Consider the following 26118-nt stretch of genomic DNA (forward strand, 5'->3'; position numbering starts at 1 on the left):
AATCTCCAGTGGACTCCCCACGCAGGGCTCGATCTCACCACCCTGGGATCATGACCTGAGCTGAAATCAACAGGTGGACCCTTAACCAACTGAGCCACCCAGGCGCCACCCCCCCCTCATTTGCTGCCATAGAAGCAGAAAGCCGGAACCTCCCCTCGGATCTGGGCAACGTGTTGAAGTTACTTAGACTACACTGAGGTGAGTAATACATAGCTGCTGTCACTGTCACATTCAAATACAGGCGTGTTGTGAGTTGCCTCCCTTTCCTCTGTACCAGAGCAAGGACAGACCAAATCCAAATAATCGCTCTTTTCTCTGAGACTAGACCGAAAGACAAGTTACGTAATTTGATGGCTAGTCTTTCCAGATGCCTCATCTTAGCTCTTCCCTCTGCATGGGATCTCATCACTCTATCCAAGTGAAGACTTGTCAATAAATTAAAAATGAAAACCTGAAGGGGAAAACCAAGTACCAGCTTCCGGGGACCTAGGAACTCCCTGGTATAAAGCAGTAGGCAGGACCCACCTAACAGCAGATGTGCTTTTCATCTAAGATTTTTGCTTTTAGTAGATGGTGTTGCCCCCAGAGGCTTGTCACAGGCTGGGTGACACAGAGTCCACACTGCTTGGGGCACCTCTGTACCAAAGTGGCCTGCGTAGAAACAGAATATTAAACATTAAGGTGCGGCACAATTATCTGACTTTAAAATCTATTCCTTTTTATAGATGCATGATACCCAGGGACAAATAAATCAAATATATATTTTTTTTTATTAAAAATAAAATGTTAGGAGCGCATGGATGGCTCAGTCAGTTAAGCATCTGCCTTCAGCTTGGGTCATGATCCTGGGGTCCTGGGATCGAGCCCCGCATCGGGCTCCCGGCTCATTGGGAAGTCTGCTTCTCCCTCTGCCCCTCCCCCTGCTTGTGCTCCCTCCCCCCAACCCTCTCTCTGGCAAATAAATAAATTAAATCTTTTATAAAATAAAATAGTATACCATGCAAGATTCATCAACAACAAGTCTTAGGCTACCTTTTCCATAAAAATACATGTAAATACATTTTTTTAACTTAGAGAAATAATAATCTAGAATTGTTTTTGATGAAGAGCAACTTTCTCTGCCTGAACCCTGACGTCTATTTTAAGATCATGTATACAGAATATGGTGTGATTGCATTGGTTTTCATCGGTGTGTGGTAGGAAGGCCTTACAGACAACCTCTGTCTGGCATCTCCTTCCAGCCTTACCTGATCGAGCCCATCCTTCACACTTTCTTCCAGAACAATCTTTCTAATACCTAAATAAGTGATCAAGGCACTCCCCCGCCTGAAATCCTCCTGTGACTCCTGACAGCTGACAGAGTAAATCTGTACTCTTAGGATGACCCCTAAGGCCTTCTGGGATTAGATCCCCAGGTATTTCTTTAGCTTAACGTTTACACATCCTTCATGCAAACCCAGCTGTGAGTTATTTCAGTTCCTAAACATGCCAGGTCTTTTCTATCCTCCCCTTCTTTGTTCTTGCCATTCACAGGGCCTGGAACATACTCTTCCCAGGAGGCAGATTTCTCATGAGCCAAGAGAGGCTTGCGCTCACTTGCATGTTCTCCCGCCCCAGGACCACTACCTAATTTTGTATTTCTAATTCTGTATTTTTTTTTTAAGAGGGCCTTTTGTACACATGTGAGACCCCGTAAACCTGAACCTTGTCCTTCTGTGCCCCATTTCCTCTTCTGATTGGACTCATTTAGGTTACTGGATGTGGTCTTTCCAGTCCGGCTGACGCTCGTCCCTGGATAGAGGGACACATGCACCACCTCAAGGGCTTGTGCTCACCTTCAGGGCAACACAATGACAAAGTGTTTGACCAAACTCTAGCCAAGCTCCTTTTGATCCCTCTTCTCAACCAGGCCTCAACCCTGGCCTAGAAAAACCACAGAATCTCAACAAAAACCATTTTGTCTGCCTTCTTCCCACATATTCAAAGACTTGAACGAACACTAATATAGCTTCTAACAACTCAAGGCCACATCCCCAGGATGACCCTACTCCCACCCCCTTAAAGCACTTACCTGAGAGTGCTCAAGGCTGACAAAGGGATTGACCCTTTGTTCTAACTGATGTCTGACAGGAGGCATCTGACCACCTTTTCTTAGAGCTTTTACTAAAACTGACTTACAAGCATAAATTCTTCCTTTGACGCTTTGAAATATATGTACCTATTTCGACATCGACATATCTACCTATATATCTACCATCTATATATCTGTTACGACCAGGATCTGGAAGCTATTCCTTTAAAATGTAATCATCAGGAAGGACAGGATCCTAACTTTGATGACTGACAGCTGGCAGACACAGCTGGACTAATCATCAGCGATTACACTGACCAACTTTTTGCATTTCTCACTTCCCTGACTCTACTGAGCCCCAGCTCTCCCCACTCCCTTCCCCCTCTTTCCTCTGTAACACACCCAGTCACTCTGTACAAATCAAAGTTGAGTTCATATTAGACCCTCTTTCCCTACTTCCCTACTATAATAGTATATTATGATTAAAATCTGTTCTTAACCACATCGGTATGTGGCTTTTTTTTTTTTTAAATCTTTGACAATGGCGCATGTTAGAGTATAATATCTACCTAGTCTTTCTCATGGGTCTCTTGGAAAACCCATGTGTCTTTAACCTCAGATTCCTTCCACCTTCCCAAGGCCCAGATGTACAGCACAAACTCAGTAAACATTTGATGAATTAGTGATTCAGACAAGACCCAAGAATGTGACCTGTGCCAACAGCCACAGTAAAGAGGTAGAACTATGAAGACAGAGGAGGAGGCTCTTGGGCAAATTTGGTGTCTCAAGGTTGGAAAAAAATTTTAATTATTTTTCCATAAGTTTATAATAAACATATATTTAAGTCATTTGTGGAAATGAGTAATGGGCAGGTCTACCCACCAGTTCTGTGAGGAGAGACAATGGACAAGGACCAGACTGTGTATAAAAATAGAAATTTGACCCACAATCTGCAGCAACCAGCCCAAGAAGCCAAACCACTACCTGTGTAGGAAGGTAGTCTCGGACACCAACTAGTCTAGGAAGTCAGACTACCATGTGTAGCACCCAGGCCAGGAGAGCAAACAGCTTCCATAACAATCAGCCCAAATAGCCAAAGATTTGGTGAATAACAGACAGCTTCAGTTAATTTTCAGCCCTGTTTCCAAGTCTGGACCATCCAGGGAAAGTGAAATGTGTACCCCTAAGCAAGCACACAGGATGCCCCAGTCCCAGTCAGCCCACTGCAGCTGACCCCTGCCAACAGTCCTAGTCAGGGCACCGGGAAGATCGGGAGCCTTCCCCTCTTCCGCTGTGAAGCTTTCCCACTTTCCTGCCTGCCTCCCAGTGACTACCAGATGTAAGGGATGGAGGCGGACTCCCTGGCAAGAGTAGACTCTGAATGAATAGCTTTGGCTTCCCATTTGGGTGGCCCTCTTTCATTTCCACGGTGACATTTTGTTCAACTCTTTGTTGAAACACCTGTCCTGTTCTTTATACCTTGAAGGAGAGATCTTTTTACCTAGGAAGTTCCTGTTACCCCATCAAAGGAAGGAAACCACCAAGAGGGATAATTATGGGCTGCACTCTGTCCCCTGCAAATGCTGATGTTGAAGTCCCCAGGACCTCAGAATGTGATCTTCTTCAGAAGTAGGGTGCTTGCTGGTATAATTACTTAAAGTAAGTCACACTGAAATAGGGTGGGCCGCTAATCCAGTCTGTTTTTATATAAAGGGGAGATTTGGACCTAGACTTGCCCACCAGTAGAAGAGTATGTGCTGAAGGCAGAGATCGGGATGACATATCTACAAGCCAAGGGGTCCCAAAGGTCACGAGTGACCCAGCGGACACCAGGGGAGAGGTCTGGAATGGATTCGCCCCCTCAGCGCTCAGAGAGGGCCAGCCCTGCTGACATGCTGATTTCAGATTTCTAGCCACTGAGCAGTGAGACCCTCCATCTCTCTCCCTCTGTCCGTCTTAGTCACCCAGTTTGTAGCACTTGTTACAGCAACTCTAGCAAACTAATACAGAGCATGAGTTGTTGAAAAGAGCAGTTTCAACTTGAAACAAAGTGCAGTCTGTTTTCAAGTGCCTATGATATACAGACCACAGACATGTGAGCAACTAGATAGGTACGCAGGAGGCAGTGCCCAGGGAGTGTCCAGCTACGGGAGTGTTCAGTGATTCCCCGTGCACAAGACACCCGGGCAGCCTGCCTGCCCCTCCCGGCGTGCCATCACACCACATATGACCTGCCCAAGAACAGGGCAAGAGGGTGGAGACTCTCCTTGGGAACTGCTATTTCAGGTGATGGATGCCAACCCCAGGCTCACACACTTTCCCTGCGCCCTGCCAAGTCAGGATTCCATCCGGACTTATCTGTGTGAGAGCTGGGAGCAGGAGGGGTGGGGAATGAAGCAATGCAGGTTTCTCATACTGGTCCTGGGGCAGCGGGAATCCCCTTCTGGTAAACCCTTCTAATAAGCCCATGCTGTACACACAGCCGTGCACACACTTGCAGAGGGCACTCACCAGCACCTTATCCCAGCCCCACTCTGGGGGCCCCAAGCTCGCTTCCCTCCTCCCCCCTCCCCCGACACTGCTGAGCCTGTGTCCTCACCTGTCTCTGGATGGCAGAGAAAAGGAACATGCATTGTTTGAGAAGCTAACACGGGGCACCCTGGAGTCCAGGGTGCACCTGATCAGGAGGGCGATGGGGTCACCAAGGCTGCTGCACCCTGGGGCCTAGAAAACTCTTCTAGGGTAGCTCAGGTTGTTCATATGCACTTACTCCATTTTTCTTGAAGAATGGGCACCTTTTATCATTTGCACAGAGGTGTCCTAGGAGCCACCAAAACCTAAGAGTGGGGGGAAAATGACACATAAGGTAAAACACATGGTTTCCATTATAGGCTTGTCTGGTACAAATTCTCCAAAACTTTGTCTTGTACAAAAACCCCCAAACAAACTTCATATTGTTATGAGCGATAGATTAAGTACAGAGAATACTCAATTATACTTCCAAGATGCTCAGATAAAATATTCTTTTGGAAACTGATTTACAAGCTAGGAAGCCATGAAAAGACATGGTGGAAACCTAAATGTGTACTACTACGGGAAAGGAGAAATATTACTACGTGAAAGAAGCTCCATACTGTATGAGTCCAACCATAGGACATTCTGGAAAAAGCGAAACTATGGAGACAGCGAACAGATCAGTGAACAGATTAGTGGGGAGACAAGAATGAGTGGGAGGAGTCTATTTTTTGAAAAACCCATTTACAAGAATCTGGGAGAATCTTATTGCTCAAGAGAAAGGTGATAATGTATGCATCAAGTTAAATACACTTGAATTTAAAATATTCAACATAGGACTACTAATGGACGGACGCCTTCTGTATCTCATGCATTAGCACCAAACTTTAATGCCAAAATTAGCTCACCAAGTCCATTCTTAGGATCACTGAATAGATTAAAATGGTAAGTACCCATTTATTCTTAAGAGAACTGTACTCATTTATTTATGGATTTGGGGAAAATGTATGCTATATTCCCAGGCTTAGCCCCAGCCTTCCTCAAAAGTTTAATTCATTCATTGCCTACATTTTCCTCCACTTTTCTGCTTGTCTGTGTGGGGAGGTAGCTCTGACTCTATCATCAGCAGCCAGTTCCATTCATGTTACTCCTCAGTCACCTTTATCCCCCCCCCCAGGCCTCTCTCCAAGTCTCCAACTCCCATTCCATAAGACAACCATAGGGATCCCTCTCTGTGCTCTTATGGATTGGGAGTTATTTTAAGTTCAGTTGTTTTGAATTTACATAAACTAGATTTCATCCTGCCTCTTTGCTCATACAAGAGTAATGTTTTTCAGATCTTTGACCCTACGTCCCTATGTCCAGAGCCTCTGGCTGCCCGCACTGTGTTCTGCATAAACCACCACGGTTCACCTCTCCCTTCTCTGGGAGATGCACTCCTAGCTGGGCTCAAGCCCCAATCCGGCCCTGCACCACCATGAAAATCCTTACCTTCTCCCATCATGGGCCTGTGAATGTACTTCCTTGGGAAATATTGCCAGATACAGTCATGCTGGGTCACAGGAGAAATATATTCTTAATTTAAGTAGTACGGGATAACTTGCTTTTTAAATTGGCATATAGATATTTCATTCAATTGTCCCAGGAATTGAAATTGACTTTTTATTATTTCTTTCTACCTGCCAGTTCAGGAGAGACATCAATCATGCCCTTATGTTTTACCCAAAGATAACACGCACAGCATTCCCACTATTAGATATTGAATTCAACTTACTGAATTCAATTTTATTTTGACTCTGAAGATAGAATTGCTATTGATTTGTATTAGAGTGAATATTTTTCTTTTTATGTGAGAGTTTTAAAGGTGGGCTGTAAATATAATTCTAGGCCAGTGTGCATTTTGCCTGATTAAAAATAAAATTTGTGGGGCGCCTGGGTGGCTCAGTGGGTTAAGCCGCTGCCTTCAGCTCAGGTCATGATCTCAGGGTCCTGGGATGGAGTCCCACATCGGGCTATCTGCTCAGCAGGGAGCCTGCTTCCCTTCCTCTCTCTGCCTGCTTCTCTGCCTACTTGTGATCTCTGTCAAATAAATAAATAAATAAATAAATCTTAAAAAAAAAAAAAGACGATTAAAAAAATAATAATAAATAAATAAAATTTTAAAAATAAAAATAAAAATAAAATTTGTGGCCCCGTTACCAGATTCCTGGCTCCAAGGCAGTCTTTTCACCCTCAGATATGCCAGGATCGTGCCAGGTTTAGGGAAATGCCTTGTTCAAAAGAGTAATTCGGCAGTTGACTTTCTGGGAACTATGCGTGAGACCACACCACACCACAGGGGGTTTCTGTCAGAATGAATGAAAATGTATACACTACTGGTCAGTTCTGTAAGTCCACCCTAGCAATGAGAACAAACAAAAGAGCAGATCCTAAAACCCAGGTTTTGTGTTAAGATGCTGAGAAAACTTTCAGACATCATGACCTGTGAGGTTTATACAGAGGATATTTTGGTCCATTGTTATTCTTTTTTAAGATTTTTAATTTTACTCATTTGAGAGAGAGAGAGAAAACATGAGAGCATGAGGAGGGGTAGGGTCAGAGGGAGAGGGAGAAGCAGACTCCACACTGAGCAGAGAGCCGGATGTGGGGCTCGATCCCAGGACCCCAGATCACGATCTGAGCTGAAGGCAGACGCTTAACCAACTGAGCCCCCCAGGTGCCCTTTTCCATTGTTATTCTATAAAATGCTAGAATGTTGATACCAGGGGCCAGGTATTTTTGTAATTTAAAAAAATTACTTTTAGTATTTTAATATAATTTAAAATACTGGCTGGCCCAGTCAGAAGAGCATGTGACTCTTGATCTCAGGATCATGAGTTCGAGCCCCATACTGGGTGTAGAGATGACTTAAAATAAATAGGCTTTAAAAAAATAAAATAAGATAAGATAATTTCCACAGACTTGCTACACCATTGCAAGTGTTAAATTCTTCAGAAGACAATGACGTATCTGAGTATCTCTAATTTTCTTTCAGAGAGAGCAGCTTTCCAAGCCATCCTGGATAAAGCCACATGGAAGGCAATCAGCTCAACAGGAGCAAACAAGCCTCTCACCTCCAGTTTCCCAAGGGTAATTCCCTTAGAAGAACCCTGAGGTATGTGGGGTGGGCTGGCGGCAGGGAGCCAGGTGGACAACATCTATGGGGCAGGAGGAATTTGCATGTAAGGTAAATCAGGTCTCCACAATGGTCCAAAGACAACAACATTAATTTGTTTTTAATCCAGAGACGTTTAAGTTAGCATTTAATGTGATTTACATGAACTACCTTTAGGGCATCTATGGCTTTCAATGAAACCCAAGGAGATAATGTAAGTTGGCTGAAGTCACATTAGTCTAAACAGCTCAGCTTGGATTAAAAACAAACAAACAAAAATCCGATCCTCTCCAGGTCTGGAGTTCTTTAAACCCTCATCACCAAGACTGCCTTGGATGCTGGACAATATAGGGAGTCACAAAATCAGAATTAGAAGGGATCTTAGAGGCCAGTGGGCTCCATTTCTCTCCTCCTCCCCCTCTCTCCTTCCCCGCCTCTCTCCCTCCCTCCTTTCTCCCCTTCCCTCTCTCTCCCCCTGCCCCCGACCTCTTTCTCTCATACACACTCACACACACACTTTTTAAGGATGTGTTCTTGCTCAGTGACTTCCAGTAAATGATGTTTAGCACATTATAAGAGACCTCCTTAAAGTCCATATGTAATAAAAATGTCCACAATTTATGACCTATTGCTGATAATTTGTCTCACTAAAAAAATAATCCAAAGACAAACAAAGGTAGAAAATAGTCTGGAAAATAGTTATTTCTAATATTTTGCTATGAAAGACCCCTCCCCTAGAAGATAGATAGGATAACTAACTGCTTGTTTCCTTTTCTGTGAACCGCTGGCTTTTAGGCGTAAATTAGGTTATTAATTGCTCTTTTGCCCTTCTGTAACCACTTGGCTTATAGAAATAATAGAAGACGCCATGATGGCATTCCTACCTTCCCCCTTCTTGTTCCCCCTCCCTGCCTCTCCTCCCACGCGCGGGCCCTCAGAACCAATCAGCTTGTTCCCCCTTCCCGCCTCTCTCTTCGCGCGAGCGGGTCCCCAAAGCCAATCAGCAAACTCCACTAAGGCCTTTTTCAAAAGTTCTAATTGTCAACCAATCAGTTGCGCCCCACCCAAAACTTGTTTGTACCTGTTTATAAAAACCCGGCGCCACCACAGCCGGGTGTGCTCAGCTAGCAGGAGCTGCTGACCACCCGCAGGCGCGCGCGCTGACCACCCGCAGGCGCCTGCGTAACAATAAAGAACCTCTTGCTGATTGCATCCAGTGGCAGTGTTGGATTCTTGGGTAAGGGGATCCGCGGGTCTTTCAGCTATTCTACATAATGTAACATATTAGAACACTAACAAAAAACAGGGCTAAGGTAAGATAATATTACTGTGGGTTATTAGAGAGATATAAAATGATAACCATGAGAACTACGTGGAAACCTTTTTTTGGTCAAATTATAAAGTGTTTAAAATATAAATATAGGGTGCCTGGGCGGCTCAGTCGTTTAGGAACCTGCCTTTAGCTCAGCCAATGATCCCGGGGCCCTGTGATTGAACCCTGCATTGGGCTCCCTGCTGGGCAGGGAGTCTGCTTCTCTCTCTCCCTCCTCCTGCTCATTCTCTCTCTCTTTCTCAAATAAATAAATAAAATCACACACACACACACACACACACACACACACGTATATGTATATAGTTTTATTTTATCAACACTGGTAAGAGGATAATAACATGTATTCTCAAAGTAGACATTAGGAATATAAATTGGCCCAGGAATTCCAAAAAATAATATAGAAAAACTCTCTTTAACTCTACTCAGACCATTCACCTCAGTAATTTCACTACTAGGCTGCTATAAACTTTGGGGTACAGATGGCCCTTCTTTTCACTGCATCTGTATCTTTGGGATAAATACCCAGGGGTGCAATGGTAAGGTCATAGGGAAGCTCTATTTTTAATTTCTTGAGGAATCTCCACACTGTTCTCCAAAGAGGCTGCACCAACTTGCATTCCCACCAACAGTGTAAGAGGGTTCCCCTTTCTCCACATCCTCTCCAACACATGTTGTTTCCTGTCTTGCTAATTTTGGCCATTCTAACTGGTGTAAGGTGGTATCTCAATGTAGTTTTAATTTGAATCTCCCTGATGGCTAGTGATGATGAACATTTTTTCATGTGTCTGATAGCCATTTGTATGTCTTTATTGGAGAAGTGTCTGTTCATATCTTCTGCCCATTTTTTGATATGATTGTCTGTTTTGTGTGTGTTGAGTTTGAGGAGTTCATTATAGATCCTGGATATCAACCTTTTGTCTGTACTGTCATTTGCAAATATCTTCTCCCATTCCGTGGGTTGCCTCTTTGTTTTCTTGACTGTTTCCTTTGCTGTGCATGCAATGGCCATGGTCACCAAATTGTGGAAAGAACCAAGATGCCCTTCAATGGATGAATGGATAAGGAAGATGTGATCCATATACACTATGGAGTATTATGCCTCCTTCAGAAAGGACGAATACCCAACTTTTGTAGCAATATGGATGGGACTGGAAGAGATTATGCTGAGTGAAATAAGTCAAGCAGAGAGAGTCAATTATCATATGGTTTCACTTATTTGTGGAGCATAACAAAAAGCATGGAAGACACGGGGAGTTAGAGAGAAGGGGGTGGGGTAAATAGGAAGGGGAGGTGAATCATGAGAGACTATGGACTCTGAAAAACAATCTGAGGGGTTTGAAGTGGCAGGGGGGTGGGAGGTCGGGGTACCAGGTGGTGGGTATTATAGAGGGCACGGATTGCATGGAGCACTGGGTGTGGTGAAAAAATAATGATACTGTTATGCTGAAAATAAATAAATGAAAAAAAAATTTCACTTCTAGGAATTTATTCTAAGGAAGTAATCTGAAAGTCAGACTACTTAAACACAAAGGTATTTAGCCCACCATCATTCATAACAGCAAAACATTAGAAACAACCAAACATTAACATTAGGGAGATGGATAGGTTATGGTAGATCCATAGAAGGAATATTATGCAGAAGAAAGTACCTAGCCCCTTCCACCATGGGAGGATACAATGAGAAGTCTGCAACCTGGAAGACAGAGGCACCTCACCCTACCAAGCTCACACCCTGATTTCCAACTTCTTCCTCCAAAACTAATTATGTGCTTCCTATTTAGCCAAGAATGATGAACAAATCAGCAATTTCTTTGCTGAAATGTTAAAAGAAATGGGAGTGCCAACTACAAAATTTTTAAAAGAAACAAGTGTAATTAAGTTGCCAAAGGAAAAAATGATTTCAATAAAGAAATGAACTCAGGGGCGCCTGGGTGGCTCAGTGGGTTAAGCCACTGCCTTCAGCTCAGGTCATGATCTCAGGGTCCTGGGATAGAGCCCCAAGTCCAGCTCTCTGCTCAGCAGGGAGCCTGCTTCCCCCTCTCTCTCTGCCTGCCTCTCTGCCTACTTGTGATCTCTGTCTGTTAAATAAATAAATAAAATCTTTTTTTAAAAAAATGGAAGCTATAAGATAAACAAATGACAAATTACACAAGAATCTGGGGAAAAAATGTCTCTATAGACATAAAATGATGGACAAAAATGAATCTTTAATGATACAAGAGAATGTTTATGACCATGCTAAAGAAGGAAAACAGGAAAAAATATTGTATATATAATATACCCTTCTACTGGGTATAAGAAAAGGCATAGGAAAAAGCCCGGAAGGGATTTCACTGAAATGTTGAGGGCTGTCTGAATATATTGCATAGTAAATTTGAACAACATGATGAGGGAATGTGTATGGGTGGCATATTTGTAATATGTATTTAATTGTGAATTAGATATACCAGGTCTTGCAATTGTTTAGTCCAACATGTAAAGAGCTTGGTACTCTGCTATGAAGTCCTTATACTACCTATGAAGCAGTACAGTATTATTTGCAAAAGGACTTGGATTAATCATTAAGGTATATTGCAAAGTCTAGGGCAACTGCTTATAAAAGCAAAAACTTACATGCTAAGAGAGGAGAGAAATGGAATGATGTAAAATGCTAATAAAACTAGAGGAGGAGAAAAAGAGTGGAAGACCAAAACACAAAACAAAACAAAAACCCCAAAACAAAGAACAAGGTCTATAGATGAAACCAGTTAAAAATAGACCAATAATCACTTCAAATGTGAATGGTCTAAATACCCAAATAAGAGACAAAGACTATCAAATTGATTAAAAAAACAAGACCCGGGTGCCTGGGTGGCTCAGTGGGTTAAGCCGCTGCCTTCAGCTCACGTCATGATCTCAGAGTCCTGGGATCGAGTCCCGCATCGGGCTCTCTGCTCAGCGGAGAGCCTGCATCTTTCTCTCTCTCTGCCTGCCTCTCCATCTACTTGTGATTTCTCTCTGTCAAATAAATAAATAAAATCTTTAAAAAAAAAAAAAAAAACAAGACCCACCTATACCTATCTACAAGAAACCTCTTTAAATATAAAGACAGATAAAAAGTAAAGGGATGGAGGAAGATAGACCATGCTAACGTTAAAAGCTGGAGTAGCTATATTAATTTTAGAGCAGGATTCGGGGCAAGAATATTTATCAGAGATAAAGAGAAGCACTAAAAATGATAAACGATCAAATTTTCCAAGAAGACATAACAATCCTTAATGTGTACACTCTTAACAATAGAGCAACAAAATATGTGAGGCAAATACTGATAGAACCACAAGGAGAATCAGATGAATCCACTATTACAGTTGGAGACTTCAACACCCCTCTACCCATAACTGACAGACCCCGCAGGCAGAAAATCAGGAAGGACATGGTTAAATTGAACAGAACCATCAATCAACTGGATTTAATTGACATTCATAGACTATTCCATTCCACAACAGCAGGCAACACATTCTTCTCAAGCCCACATGTAATATTCACCAAAATAGACCACATTCTGGACCAAAAAACACACCTTAAAAAATTTAACAAAATAAATACCACCATGTCACTCAGTCATTATGTTAGCCCAAATAATAGACACTATTAATCTGAATGTATCTTACCAGCCATTGAAAATGAACCAGAGTCCATCTTTAAGCAAGCACAATTTAAGCAAATTTATCATGAAATAAAATAATGTTTTGCTACTAAAAAAAAAAAAAAGAAAGAAAAGAATCCCTGAACTTCTAAATCAAAACAGGGGCACCTGGGTGGCTCAGCAGGTTAAGCATCTGCTCAGGTCACAATCCCAGGAGCCCCACGTCAAGCTCCCTGGTCAGAGGGGAATCTGCTTCTCTCCCCTTACCCCTCTGCATCCCCCATTCCCCTGCTCATTCTCTCTCTCTCAAATAAATAAATAAAATGTTCAAAAAAATAAAAGAAATGGTAACATACTCACTTGGAATTTTTTTTTTCAGAATCAAAAATTCAATGGGGCGCCTAGGTGGCTCAGTGGGTTAAGCCACTGCCTTCGGCTCAGGTCATGATCTCAGGGTCCTGGGATCGAGTCCCGAATCGGGCTCTCTGCTCAGCAGGGAGCCTGCTTCCCTCTCTCTCTCTCTCTCTCTGCCTGCCTCTCCATCTACTTGTGATTTCTCTCTGTCAAATAAATAAATAAAATCTTAAAAAAAAAAATTCAATGACCTGGATCTGTGCTATGCTCTGTTTTTCTTCCTTTACACAATAGAATAATATCCCTGCTCTTCTGAAGGTTAATTTCCCCATTATACTCTGAATCCCAGAACCTCTCACTTCCTTCTCTGTTTTCTGTGTTATCAGTGATAACCTCCCCCACTCCATGGGTCAACCCCATCAGCATACAACGTATTCAGTGCTGGTCACTTTAAGGTTTCCAATTAGCAAATAAAAACCAGACACCTAGGTAAATCAGTGTCAGATAAACAACAAATAATATTTTAGTATGTGTGTCTCATGCAATATTTAGGACATACCTAAGCTAAAAAAAAGTATTCTTTGTTTATCTGAAATTCATCTTATGGGTGCCTGGGTGGCTCAGTGGGTTAAAGCTTCTGCCTTCAGCTCAGGTCACGATCCCAGGGTCCTGGGATCAAGCCCTGCATCAGGCTCTCTGCTAAGCAGGGAGTCTGCTTCCTCCTCTCTCTCTCTGCCTGCCTCTCTGCCTACTTGTGATCTCTGTCTGTAAAATAAATTTTTAAAAAAATTATAATGAAATTTATCTTAACTGGTTTCCCTGCATTTTATTTGGCAACCCTTGTCATCTACCAGTTACCACCACATTTCTCTTTTATCCCTTTTCGGCCAAGTATCTGAAAAGAATTTTCTAAATTCACTGCTCTCTCCATTCCCATCTCCTAGTCCTCTGTCAGCCTCCCTCCAAGCTAGCTTCTTTCTCCAGCATGCCCCAGAAACTGCTCCTGTCAAGGTCCCCCACACCCCCATGTTGTGTATCTGTAACTCCCCATTTGGAGCAAGGGATTTGTCTGTCTTATTCCCCAGTATATTACAAATTCCTGGTGCCTACAATAGTATCTAGCACATAGCTGGCAGTCAATAAATCCTTGGGGATGCATTCATGCATCGGTAGTATGACCATACAGTCTAGTCCGTTTTCAGTGAATATATTTGCTGTTCCATGAGGTTCATGGAATTAAAATTGTTTGCTCTTATGCACAAGTGGTATACCAAGTTCTAACTGTATAAGTACATGTGTAAACCATTATTCATAGCTAGTTTCCCAAGACATACTAAACAATAGCCTCCCCTGCCCCCAGCCTAATGGAGAAGGGGATGGAGTGTTTTTCCATTGTACTGATTCTGGAATCTTAGAAAAGGAGTGTGTGAGCTGGAAGACCTCAACGCCCGGACATGCCCACCCTTCCACTGGAGGCCATGTGATGGACAAGCTCATTGCCATGGGAGACAGGTTCTCACCAGGGGCCAATGGGAAGGACTTGCAGAGAATGGCTTTTCTGTGTGGACCTATTAAGCGTTAAGTTCCTTCTTTTAATGGGGCCAAGATCTACTTTCTACAAAATGTTAGTTCTGTCTTCTAGCATACCATAAAGCAAGTCAATCCCTGTCCTCATGACACCAGTTTGGATATTCGAAGACAGCTATGCTTCCTACAAAGCCTTCGCTGCTCACGATAAACACCTAATTTCTTCATTTCTTCCTCAAACGACATGGATTCCCATCTCTCCATTCTGGCTCCTCTTCTCCCAATCTTTCCATCCAATTCATAAGCATTCCTTTCAAAATAAGGCACCTATACTTTTCAAATAACAACCAAGGGAGATGGAAATTCTTATATCCCCTCACTGGGACAATATATTTCTATTTACAGTGTCTAAGTCTGGACTGATCTTTCAGATATGCACAGCACTCCTAACATGTCTGTTAACACCCTCAATTCTGTTCCTATAAAGTGTTGTTAGACCCTACTCCCTTTATTCTATATGCATATTATAGATTTTTTAATCCTAGAAGTAGAACTTTAAACTTAGTAAGAATAAATGAAATTTTGATTTTTTTTTTTTGTGGCCTGTGAGGTAGCCTGTTAATATCATTTAACTTTTTTTTTAAAAAAAGATTTATTTATTTTAGAGAGTGCGAGCATAGGGAGGTAGGAGCAGAGGGAGAGAGAGAATCATAAGCAGACTCCCCACTGGGTGTGGACCACGATGTGGGGCTTGATCTCATGATCCTGAGATCATGACCTGAGCCAAAATCAAGTGGGATGCTTAACCAAGTGAGCCACCCAGGAGCTCCACATTTTGACTTCTGATTACCGCCCATCACAATACCATCCTGCTAAATTTTGAAAATATAAAAATATAAAATTTGGTAAACCACTCTAAACTCATTTATGTGAAGAGCAAAGAAACTCTAATTTCTGAGGTCCTGGGCCCAGTAAACTCAGAAGGTGAAACCTTAGTTATCCAGAAAAGTGTCGAGGCACAGAGGACTCTGTCATGACCCTGTGGAAACAGCTGAGATGCTACTCCTCCTTCATCTGGGAGGACACAAGTGCCAGCCAGGGAAGGAAATGCATTGTGCAGAGCTGATGTTTATGTCTAGTTAGCCAGTTAAGGAGAGCCCCACCATCAAGGAAAAGACATTGAGGCACACGCTTTTCACAAGGGTCCCTCAAACACAGTTTGTGTACTGAAGTCTTTAAGTTACCAAGCGTTAAGGCTAAGGGCCAGAAACAGACTATTACTCTCCGGACCAAAATAATACTTACTTTCTATCCATGAAGTCCTCTATCTCCAACACCAAGCAGGAGGTCCCTGCAAAATTCCAGGAGATGGGTCAGGGGGTTTGTTGGGCAGCACCCCCGCTGGCATGCAGATAGGCAGAAAGGGTTGGGCCTCTCAAGGTCATGGTGCACTTTTCCTCTAGCAGTTAGAAAATCTGCTGCTGAAGGTCTTCGGACACATCTCCCCATCCTTTCCAGATGACCTCCAACACCAACTCTAATCCTTCTGCCCTCCTCCCAGCCCTCCCTCTGTCCTTGGGTGCTTTGGAATCCAAACCAATAGCTTATTGTAAAATCAATTAGAAAGCAAAGCATTCTCAGCAGTCCCAATCACAAGATTAAGTTGGTGGAGATTTCTTTTTTAAGACCAAAATTCACTAAAATTTTGATGGCTTTTGCTTCTGATGGTGGAGTTGTTTTTATTTTATTTTCTTCTTTTTTTGCTAATCTGCTCTTTGACCGGGAAAGACAGAACATAAAAAGGTTAGGGATACCTGGTTACATATAGTAACAGGATATTCTGATTTAAATTTGGTTAAAATTATGTCTTTTTTTTTTTTTTAACTTTACTCCTTTGTGTATAAGATTCATCTCACAAGGAATCCAGAAATAACAGTACTGGGGAAATGTAAGACAGCAATCTGAAAATACACTGGCTCTTGACCTTCAAACCCAGGATAACTCCCATCCATCACAGCTTTAGGAGGATCTAAGGGGGAAGAGATACTTCTGGATTCTGCTAAAAGTAGAACGTCCTTGCTGCTCTTCAAAAGCAGGAATGGTGCACAATACTGTTGGGGAAAAAAGACCAACATTCACTGTTACCTAAATGCAGCAACTCCATTTCTGCTTTTAAGTCTCTCTCTCTCTCTCTTTCACTCTTTGCATTGTTTGCTTTAGAACAATCTCAGAATTTCAAAATGCTGGATGAAGGAAACCAACCACTGATATCATCACATCACAGAATCGAAACTTAAGTACTTACACTAATGCAGATTTCAAGACACTGGTACAAGCATCCAAGACCCAGCCATTCTAGAACAAGTTTATGGTAAGTTTTCCAGCTATGTTCTGTTTTAGGCTTCTGTAATACTATCCTTTAGTACAACAAAAAATAGTTTAACTACACAAATGTGGGTTACCTGGACTTGTGGTTGTAATTTTTCGAGTCCTTAACCCTAGAGGGGTATAGCAAGGAATGTTCAGGAAATCTTTAAAGGAAAGAAGTTACTAAACAAACAGTGCATGGTCCAACAACAACAAAAACATTTCATTAATTTGATTATCTAATTCAGACCAAAGGCTCCAAGGACCAAAGGCTCTTTCTTTGTATTGCTACTATTTCGTGTTTTCTTTTTATAGTAAGCGGCACTTGGCAGGTGCAAAGTATAAGGGGAGGCAGAGGGAAAAGAAATGCCAATCATGGTTTAGACTCATATTCATGTCAACTCCGTGTTCAGGCTCTGGGCGTGGGACCAGCCTGACCTTTCTTTCACAACTTAGCTACTTCCAGTAACTCCTTGTTCTTCTATGGTTTTGAATCTATTTACGTGCAGAACATATAAAATCTCTTAGGGGAACCAGTTGCGGCACTTAGTCTACATTCTATCTTGCTTGTTCTTTTTTTTAATCTAAAGCTATGTTTATTAAAACATGAGGACATATTAATTAAAACTGCCAGCTATGTTGAAAATACTAGAGTACATTTGTTTTAAAATTCCCTTATTTTTCCATCAAGGATTAATATTTGGTTTTGTCATTTAAAACATACTTTCCTTAAGGTCTCTTTCTTTTTTCTGATTTTTAGGTCCAAACTCTCCTTTGGTTGATCCTATGACTTCTCCTTCATGGAGGTTTATTTTCTGCCAAGACTTGGCCGTTGTTAACTGTGGTTCCAACTTCCAATAGGAACCAGCTGCTCTGAGAAGCATGGTAGGGGCTGAGTGGTGGCTTCCCCCAGCAGGCTCACATGAGCCTCTCTGCACAGGGTCCGGCAGCCTCCTCCGTACCAAATTCGTAAATTTTTAAACCATTTTAGATGTAGAGAAAACTGTAAAAGTAGAGTGTTTCTGCATGTCCTCTGAGAGAAGTCTTAGTAATCACAGTGAAGTTAGCAAAACCAACAAATTAACCTTTGTATAATACTGCCAACTACCCTATGAACTTGATTTGGGTTCCGTTACTTTTTCCTCTAATGTCATTTGTTATTGTTCTTGTTGTTCCCGGATCCTATCCATGTTTCCACATTTGATGCCATTGTGCTGTTGGCCCGCATTTTGTTCCTTTCGCTTTTCTCAGTTTCAAGGCATTATTGTCTTGGGTTTCATAAACAACTCCAGGTTTACCCTATGCCCCTCCAAGATTGTGCAGACTTTGATCTTCTCCTTTATCAGTCTAGATTGTAGAGACCTAATCCTTTAATTCCAAAATGAATCTTCTCTTAGTGGAAGCATCAATCTGATTAGTGGGAAGCCGAAAAGCAAAACACAGTGGGCAGAAGCAGGTGGTACCAGCCAAGGGAGCAATGAACAGTTCTGCAATTTGCACCAGCAGACTAGATTCATTTCAACTTAACTCCTTAGAAGATGAAGGTCCTAGGTGTTCTCATCAGGGACACAACCATTAGAGGAAGAGATCATTTTCTTCTACGATCACACTTTACAAATGAGAAAATCGCATTACAAAGGAAATAAACAGAAAAGATCGTTTGACACCAATTATAGCATTTATTGACATTTCCATTTAAAATGCTAGGAAAGCAGTATAAATTGTAAACATGGAAACCAAACACTTGCATAAATTATTTCAAAAACTCTACAGCACATTAGAAAACAGGGCGGCTAATCGAAGGGTAGAAACATAACTGACAAACAGAAGGGAGGGTTCGATTACTAAATCATATACCCACGCTGAAATTTAAGTGCCCATTTGAGACCAGCAAACCATGATTGTCAAGTTCAAGTTGCAGTATCGATGCCACAGATGGCCTCAATTTACTCTGCATATTTTCGTACATTACCACTCACAGTCCAGGAATGAGAGCAGGAAGTCTGAAGAACATGGACCTTGACAAAGTAGGAGGAGACAGGTGGGTATCCCAAAGCAGATCTGCTGAGCCAGGTAATGAACCCAATCTTCATGCTCCCTCAAGGATTCTCTGGAGGAGGGCCAAGCTGAGTGTTTACCCCCCCCCTTTCTGAAATGAGCCCTCTGGTGTTTAGAGCGAGTGCATTCATCAGTGGAGTCTCCATCTTTCCCCACATGAACAAGAGGAACAGTACAGGGGGTCTGGATTAAACTTGGTCCTGTACTATTCCTAACTTGCACACTTAGGAAGTCAAGTCATGAATGCCTAAACCGGGGGCATGAGACCCTTCATGATGCTCCAAGATGTCCAGAAACGTTTCGGTGGAACCAGGGACCGAGTGACTCAAATCACTGCAATTTCTATCTCTGTTTCTTCTACCATTCACTCTTTCTTGAAATGTGAAGTGGCCCCAGAGCAGAAAAACTTGGAAGAAGAAGGAAAAGCAAGGATCCTGTAGAACTACCCTGTGGGAAACTACTTTGGGCTAGACCACCTCAGATTAAGACATCCATTCCTTCTCTCACTTGCTCGCTGGTTCCTAACTTTGCTTCGTATTTCCAAGGCATTTAATATTCTTTTCCTAAATTTCAATGCTGCTGCGTGTTCTTAAGATAAGTTCTTAAACGTACTATTAACACGCATGAGCTTGGAATTAGGATCGTACCGTGAGGTTTCAGTTTTCAAGTCTTTTTAATACTAGGGAGGGGAGTCCTAAACACTCAAAGTCACTTCCAAGAATATCAAAAGAAACCTAAAATATACACACTCCTTATTCATTAGGTAGTAAGTATGAGCCTATTACATTTTATGAGTATGTTACAGCAGCTGCTCTTAGAGACCCCTCTCACCTGTTTTAAGAATATTCATTCATGTGTTGGATTAAATGTAAAAATGAAGTCCAGGTTACCATTCCATAAAAACATGTTTTGTGATCAAATGGTCAGTGTGCATGTCTAGAAGTGGACTCCTTCACACTCCCGTCAGGGACAAATGTGGATAAGCAGGCTCTGGAGACTGGCTTTGGAGGTAGAAATGGAATGGCTAAAGCTCACCTTGAGCTGAAGTCGGTATGGCCGTTAAGACTGGAGGCCCCCTTCTCACCTGCCCAGAACCTTAACCAGCTTTCCTTTCAACCAACAAATGCATTCACGTCTAAGAATCTAATATGAAAGGGAAAGAGAAGTGTATTTAATGATTAACATGTGAATTACTGCAAATGCAAATCGGTGTCCCAGTGACTGGTTTGGCCACTGGAGCACTAAGAAGGGCAATGCAGTAAACACTGACCCTGTACACAATTAAATGGGAGGCTCATAAAACACAGAATTACCTGTTTTGGCCCAAAGCCTTCAGGTACTCCGTCACCTATGCTTTGAATCACAGGCCTCAGGCCCTGAAAAATCTGGCTGGCAAAACCTGCTTCGTCTGGTGCTCAAAAGCCATGTCCCACCAAAGTCAAAACATACTCTGAAGTCAAATAAAATTTGGAGAAAATTGTGTAGATAGCTACACAGAAGTGGAATATGTTTAGTTATAACCTACTATGCTCCACAAAGGACTTAATGTGTTTGAATGGCTGACCACTGAGAGCTGCCCTAAGCAGTAAACCTCGGTGGAATTCTTACAATATTTTCATACTTTACAATTGGTCCTTCAGCAGTTCTTGGTACACTTCTCTTCCCTCCTCCAGACTGGATCTCTTGCTGTGCAGACCTTCTTCACAGACCCAGCCACTGTCTCACTGTATTCTTGCAAACACATTCTCACAGCCCCATTTCCTCCTCTTGTTTAGAACTCCCTATATGGTGCAGTTAGGGATCCTGTATCCATATTGCAGTAGATCAAGTTCATTTTCAAGGACAGCTTCATCCAATTTCTCCATCCTTCGCCATGCCCATTCCCAGCTCTTCCCTTGCCATCTCACCAGCTCCCCAACCTTCGTTAAAGTAGCTTTTGAAGTGGGCTCCTCCCCAGGAACCCCTGGTTTCCAAATGTGCAACATTCCTTCTCCTGAGTACCCAATGCACTTGCGTACTTTCAGTGAATCTTACTGATGTTCACACCACATGGTGTATCTGTAGCTTCCATCTTTTATACCCAGCTATGCTATCTGATTTAAATTCTAAGCTCTAAAAGACAAGAATAATGTTGACATTTTTGGTGCTAGAAATGGCAAAAATTCGGGTGCAAAAAGATGTTTGATAAATGATGTTTTAAAGTTAAGGATGAAGGAAGTGAATTTCAAGCAAATAGAGAAAAAGGAAGAGGAGTCACATGGCGCCCTTAGTTTTGCTCTGGTTACCTCCATGTGAAGTCATTCACTGGTAGGTAACAGCATGTCGGACTGTCCAATACCAGTTCAATCATACAGATAACATTTTACATTTCACCAAGATTTATGCACCCTCCTCAAGGGTTGTTTGCACACAAGATCATATCTGAATCTTGAAACAATCAATTCTGGGAGTGGACAGAAGAGATCTGTCCTCATCTGGCTGATGAGGAGAAGAGGCTCAGGAAGGTACCTGACATAGCAAGTTGGTGACTAAGTAGACTCTGAAAATGATCTCCAACCCCCTCTGAAATTCTGACTCAACCTAATGGCTTGCATGATTACCACTAGAACTTTTTTTTTTTTACTATTATTTTTTTTAAATCAGAGAGAGTGAGCACAAGAAGGGGAAGTGGCAGGCAGACAGGGAGAAGCAGGCTCCCTGCTGAGCAAGAAGCCCGATGTGGAATTCGATCCCAGGACCTTAGGATCATGACCTGAGCCGAAGGCAGCCGCTTAACCAGCTGAGCCACCCAAGTGTCCCACCACCTGACTTAAACTAGGAAAAGAGAATAGACACAAAATTTGACTTTTCATTTTAGAGTACTTCAGTTAATGGAACTCCAAAGCCACACAAGATCAACATGAGAACCTTTCTTTTAAGTAGATCATGTTAACCGAGTGTCCAAAGACCCACTTGGGTGTGGTGCTCCCAACAAAAGTCAGTCTGTCCTGAGTTTGGTGACAGAAAACTGCTGTAGGTGTTCAGAGGGAACAGTTGCAGAGTGTGCTTTACAATCAAAACAAGAGTGCTGGTGATCCCATGAGCCTGCCCACACCACATCACACACTACAGGTTATCCTATGTTATCTTTGGTCATGACATTAGTTGAAAAGTCTATCAATTCTAAACATAACAATACAGGTGGAATCCTTTTATACTAGTCTGAAAGGCATCAAATCACTACTGCAGCCCTCTGGAAAACAGAAACACATTCCTGGGATGTACGGAGGAGGTAACCATTCTTAGTACACTGTGTGCAAAGAGGACACTGAGCAGAATGGCAGGAAAGGGCCTACGTTTACTCCATTTGCTGTCACACAACCTGAATTTACTATAAGGTGTCCGTAATAAAATTCTGCTTGGCTATCTCAAATTCCTAACATATTCAGGTAAGCTGGTATTTCCCGAATACTGGCACAGAGGAAGAAAAGGCTACATTTAACTTCCCAGAAGAAATATTCCCTGTATCATCAGACTGTCTGACCAGCTTCATTAAGGAAGCGCTAAAACATGATTGTGGCCCCCAATGATTACACTTCAGAAACCTATTTTAGCTGTTTCAGGGTTCTTAAAATTTGTTACAGATTTTGATTCATCAGAGCTCCAAATCTGTTTATCTGTCGTTCATCAAAAGTATTAGCAGATCTAATAAAAAAGCATTCCTAGTGGAAATCTGTTATGGTTTTCCTCTGTGCTTCACTCAGGTATCAGAAAAAAGAATGGCCCTAGTTATTATATTCCTTACTCTAGCTGGGGAAGTAGGGAAATGTTTACTTCAGTAGTGAATCTCAAGACAGATGGTACCCTCTGTCAGGCCACAAGAACACAAGATGGTTTTAACAGTCACTCAGTGGTCGTGCACAATAAAATCGGAAACCAGGAGCAACTCTTGCCTTTCCCTTGTGGTCCTCAAAGCTCTTCTTTACATTTCTTGATTTATTACTGAGAGGCTGGATTGAACTCTGTTCCATTTCCAGGTCTTGAACACAGAGAATGTGATTACTAGAAATGTACTTGTGAATAACAATTTGTTGGCCCCGGTAGTTTTGGTAAATAATTTTTTTTCTCATTCAAACATAATTTCTGAGCAACTCATCAGCCAAGTGCAAGGATTGGTTATGACCTCCTGAAAGCCTCCTTCTATAGGTCTGACCTTAATGATGGCATGCACCGAAATGGGATGTTGTTGGTACTTGCATGCGCCCAATTAATAAACAGCAAATACAATTAAGAATGTAAATCTAAACTTCAATATGTATTTTCAATAACCAAATAAATATTAAACTTTCCCCCAGGCCCCCACCCCACCCCGTTTGGGAGGTTGGTTGTTTTTTTCTTTCTAGAACAAAACGAAATCTTCAGCGTGTTCCTACCACTGCAAAAGCCAAAGTTGCATTTCACAGACATAAAGGTGGAGGGGCCCTCGGAGCTGTAGCACCAGAAGAAGAAGGAAAAATGCAGATGATGGCTTCTTTTGGAATCATCAGGCTCTACAATCTATCATTTGGTTTCTCACTAGTAGCTTTTTTAATTCCCAAACAGTCTTAGTATTTTTGTTGTTAATATGACTATTAAAATAAGTTCCTATGGAGAAAAAGAGGGAAATCAAGCTGTTAATAAAATGTCTTCAAATCTCTTTTCTCAGAAAACAAAGCAGCAAGTTCCCCATACAAACCAGTCTGAATCACACCTTCCCACGGAAATGCTCGATTCTGTTCATACCTATACCATCTACACATTTCCACCTTTTACCTTTAAAAAGGAGACGAATTTAGTGATTTTTTTTTTCGTTAGCTTAGGTTTGTGGTTTGCCTTCACAAAATGCTGCTGGCTTTTGGCCAAAAGTATGTACATGTCGAATACAACCCAAGTGGTCAAAAAACTGCCCACTTATTAAAAGCATCGTGAGCAGTCCCGTGACTTATGGCATCTTCTAACTTTGCCGCTCGCTCCCTCCCACGGGCACCTAGCCCAGGAGAGGCACGTTCTCTCACCAACACCCATTTCATTGATTTCCGTTTAGTCTTGCTTCCACGGGAAGCAGATACTTGGCAAATCTGCAAGGTGATGCCGATCAGCTGTGGAAGTTCTGCACCGCGGTCTGTTTCTGGGAAAGCCGGAGCAGCTCCTCGCGGATCGCTTTGATGAGTGAAGCTGAAGAGTGGCCGGGCTGGAGGTCTTCCGTGGAGCTGGTGGTGTAAGTCAGCCCCGCGCCCTGCAGCCCCCTGTGTGGGAGGTTCCCGGGAGGAGCGGAAGGCTCCCTGCCTGAAGTCCTTGGCACCTGGAACAGCGGTGAGTTAGAGTACTCCTGATGTCCAAGCACGTGCGTCTGAAAAAACACGGCAAACGTCACTGGGCTTCCCAGGGAAGCGCAGGGGGGATAATCCCATTCAAACTGGTGGTGGGTGTGCCCCTGGGACTTGAACTCCTCCTGCCCACCTCCCACCGAACGGGGCCCTCCAAGAAGGCCCCCGGGATGGAATATAGAAACTGCTGGAAGAACTGCTGGAGGGAGAGCAGTACCAAAAAACAAGCCCTGAACTTAACAGGTGCCTATTCAATACTGACTTAAAGGCAGACAGAAAGAATGATGAGGTTGGCCAAGTCTCAGTGTCCCTGTGTGTGCAAGGGAGGGGCCCACTGAGAGAACAGGAAGGGACCTGGACAGCTGGGGTGTCCCGTGGAGGCGAAGGGTCAGATGAGAGTATCTGAGAGTTGTAAGGGACGAGCAAGTACTTGCAGAGAGATTGACAAGAACTGCTTTGCTCTGGGACTTGAGCCCTGGGAGGGTGTGCGTGTGACACACACAGGGACCGCAGCACGTGCGGAATGTCACAAAATCATTTTCTATTCTATTTATGTGCATCTACTGACTCTTCTGCACAGCCTTTTCTTTAAAAAGTTATCTGTACTAGGACACACAACAGTTTTGCTTATATTTGCATAATATAAAGTACTTGGGCATTCATCGGACTAGAATTATTGTACTCAGTGATTTTTTCATATTTTTTCAATGAAAAATCTCTCTTTAGATAATATACATGAGTACTAAATCTGTGGTTTCCCTGATGTTAAAAAAGTCTCCTGGTAAACATGGCATTCAAGCCCTCACGTTTCCAAGTAGTGATAAAGTGTCAGTGTCAAGTAAACACCGGGTTTGATAGGAAAATCCAAAATACCGTATGAAAATAAGTTAGGCACAATGAAGGCAGAAAAAGCTCAGCAATGTAAAGCAGACACCTAAAATTCAAAGTATTACAATGTATCTATTAGAGGAAAATTATATTCTCAAAATAATTTTCTTTCACTGAGTAGTAGAAGCCTCCAGTTAGGAAAATAATTTAGTGCATTTGCTGGAAAGACATGTAAATGCATGTAAAATTCTTGAGAAAAACAAAGGACAGCATCTATGCCTATATTGATCCTATTCCTATAAAGGAGTGATCAAAGGGATGAGAAGCTTCCAAGAGAAAGTGTGCCTTGGGACCCCCAAATTGTGAGCTTATGGCTGAAGCAACTCCGTGGGGGTTCATAAGGGAAATGATGTGGATAAACCCACAACAAACCATAAATGGGGAGCAAGTAGGTATGTAAGATCATGCAAATGTACCCAATAACACCAAAGATCAAGTCCAGATTTTAGTCACCTACAGGTTCAAATTCACTACTTGAAAGTCAAAATCAGAGTCAGAAAGTACAACTGTGGTTGCCTGCAGCTGGGGTTGGGAGGGGGGAGGGCAAATGCACTTAGTGTTTAATGAGCAAAGAATTTCCACTTTATATATGAAAAATACTATGGAGACAGATGGTGGAGATAGTAGCGTGACATCGTGGATGTACTTAAAACCACTGAACTGTATACTTGAAAGTGTCTAAGATGGAAAATTTTATATTATGCGTCTTTTACCACATTATATAAAAATTAGAAAAATTTTAAAGGTAGCTGTTACTTATAGGTCTCTGTCCAGATTTTCTGTAATGAGTATCACTTTTACTATCTTTTTAAAAGGTTATTTTCAAAAATTCACTACTTTAAGCCTGAAATCTGCCTCATGTAAAATTATATGCTTTCTATA

General features: G+C 42.3%; 1 protein-coding gene across 1 annotated transcript in view; it reads right to left on the reverse strand.

Moving 5' to 3' along the window:
• Nucleotides 1-18604: 18604 nt before the first annotated feature.
• KIAA1549 (KIAA1549 ortholog) overlaps nt 18605-26118 on the reverse strand; it is a 135054-nt gene continuing 127540 nt past the window's right edge. Inside the window, exon 20 of the mRNA XM_045089746.1 lies at nt 18605-24371. Within this exon, the coding sequence (XP_044945681.1) occupies nt 24117-24371 (255 nt within the window). The 3' untranslated portion in view covers nt 18605-24116. The remainder of the gene's footprint in view (nt 24372-26118) is intronic.

The sequence above is a fragment of the Mustela putorius genome, unplaced genomic scaffold, assembly GCF_011764305.1.
Source record: "Mustela putorius furo isolate JIRA1106 unplaced genomic scaffold, ASM1176430v1.1 tig00003845_pilon_pilon_pilon, whole genome shotgun sequence".
Classification (NCBI taxonomy): Eukaryota; Metazoa; Chordata; class Mammalia; order Carnivora; family Mustelidae; genus Mustela; species Mustela putorius.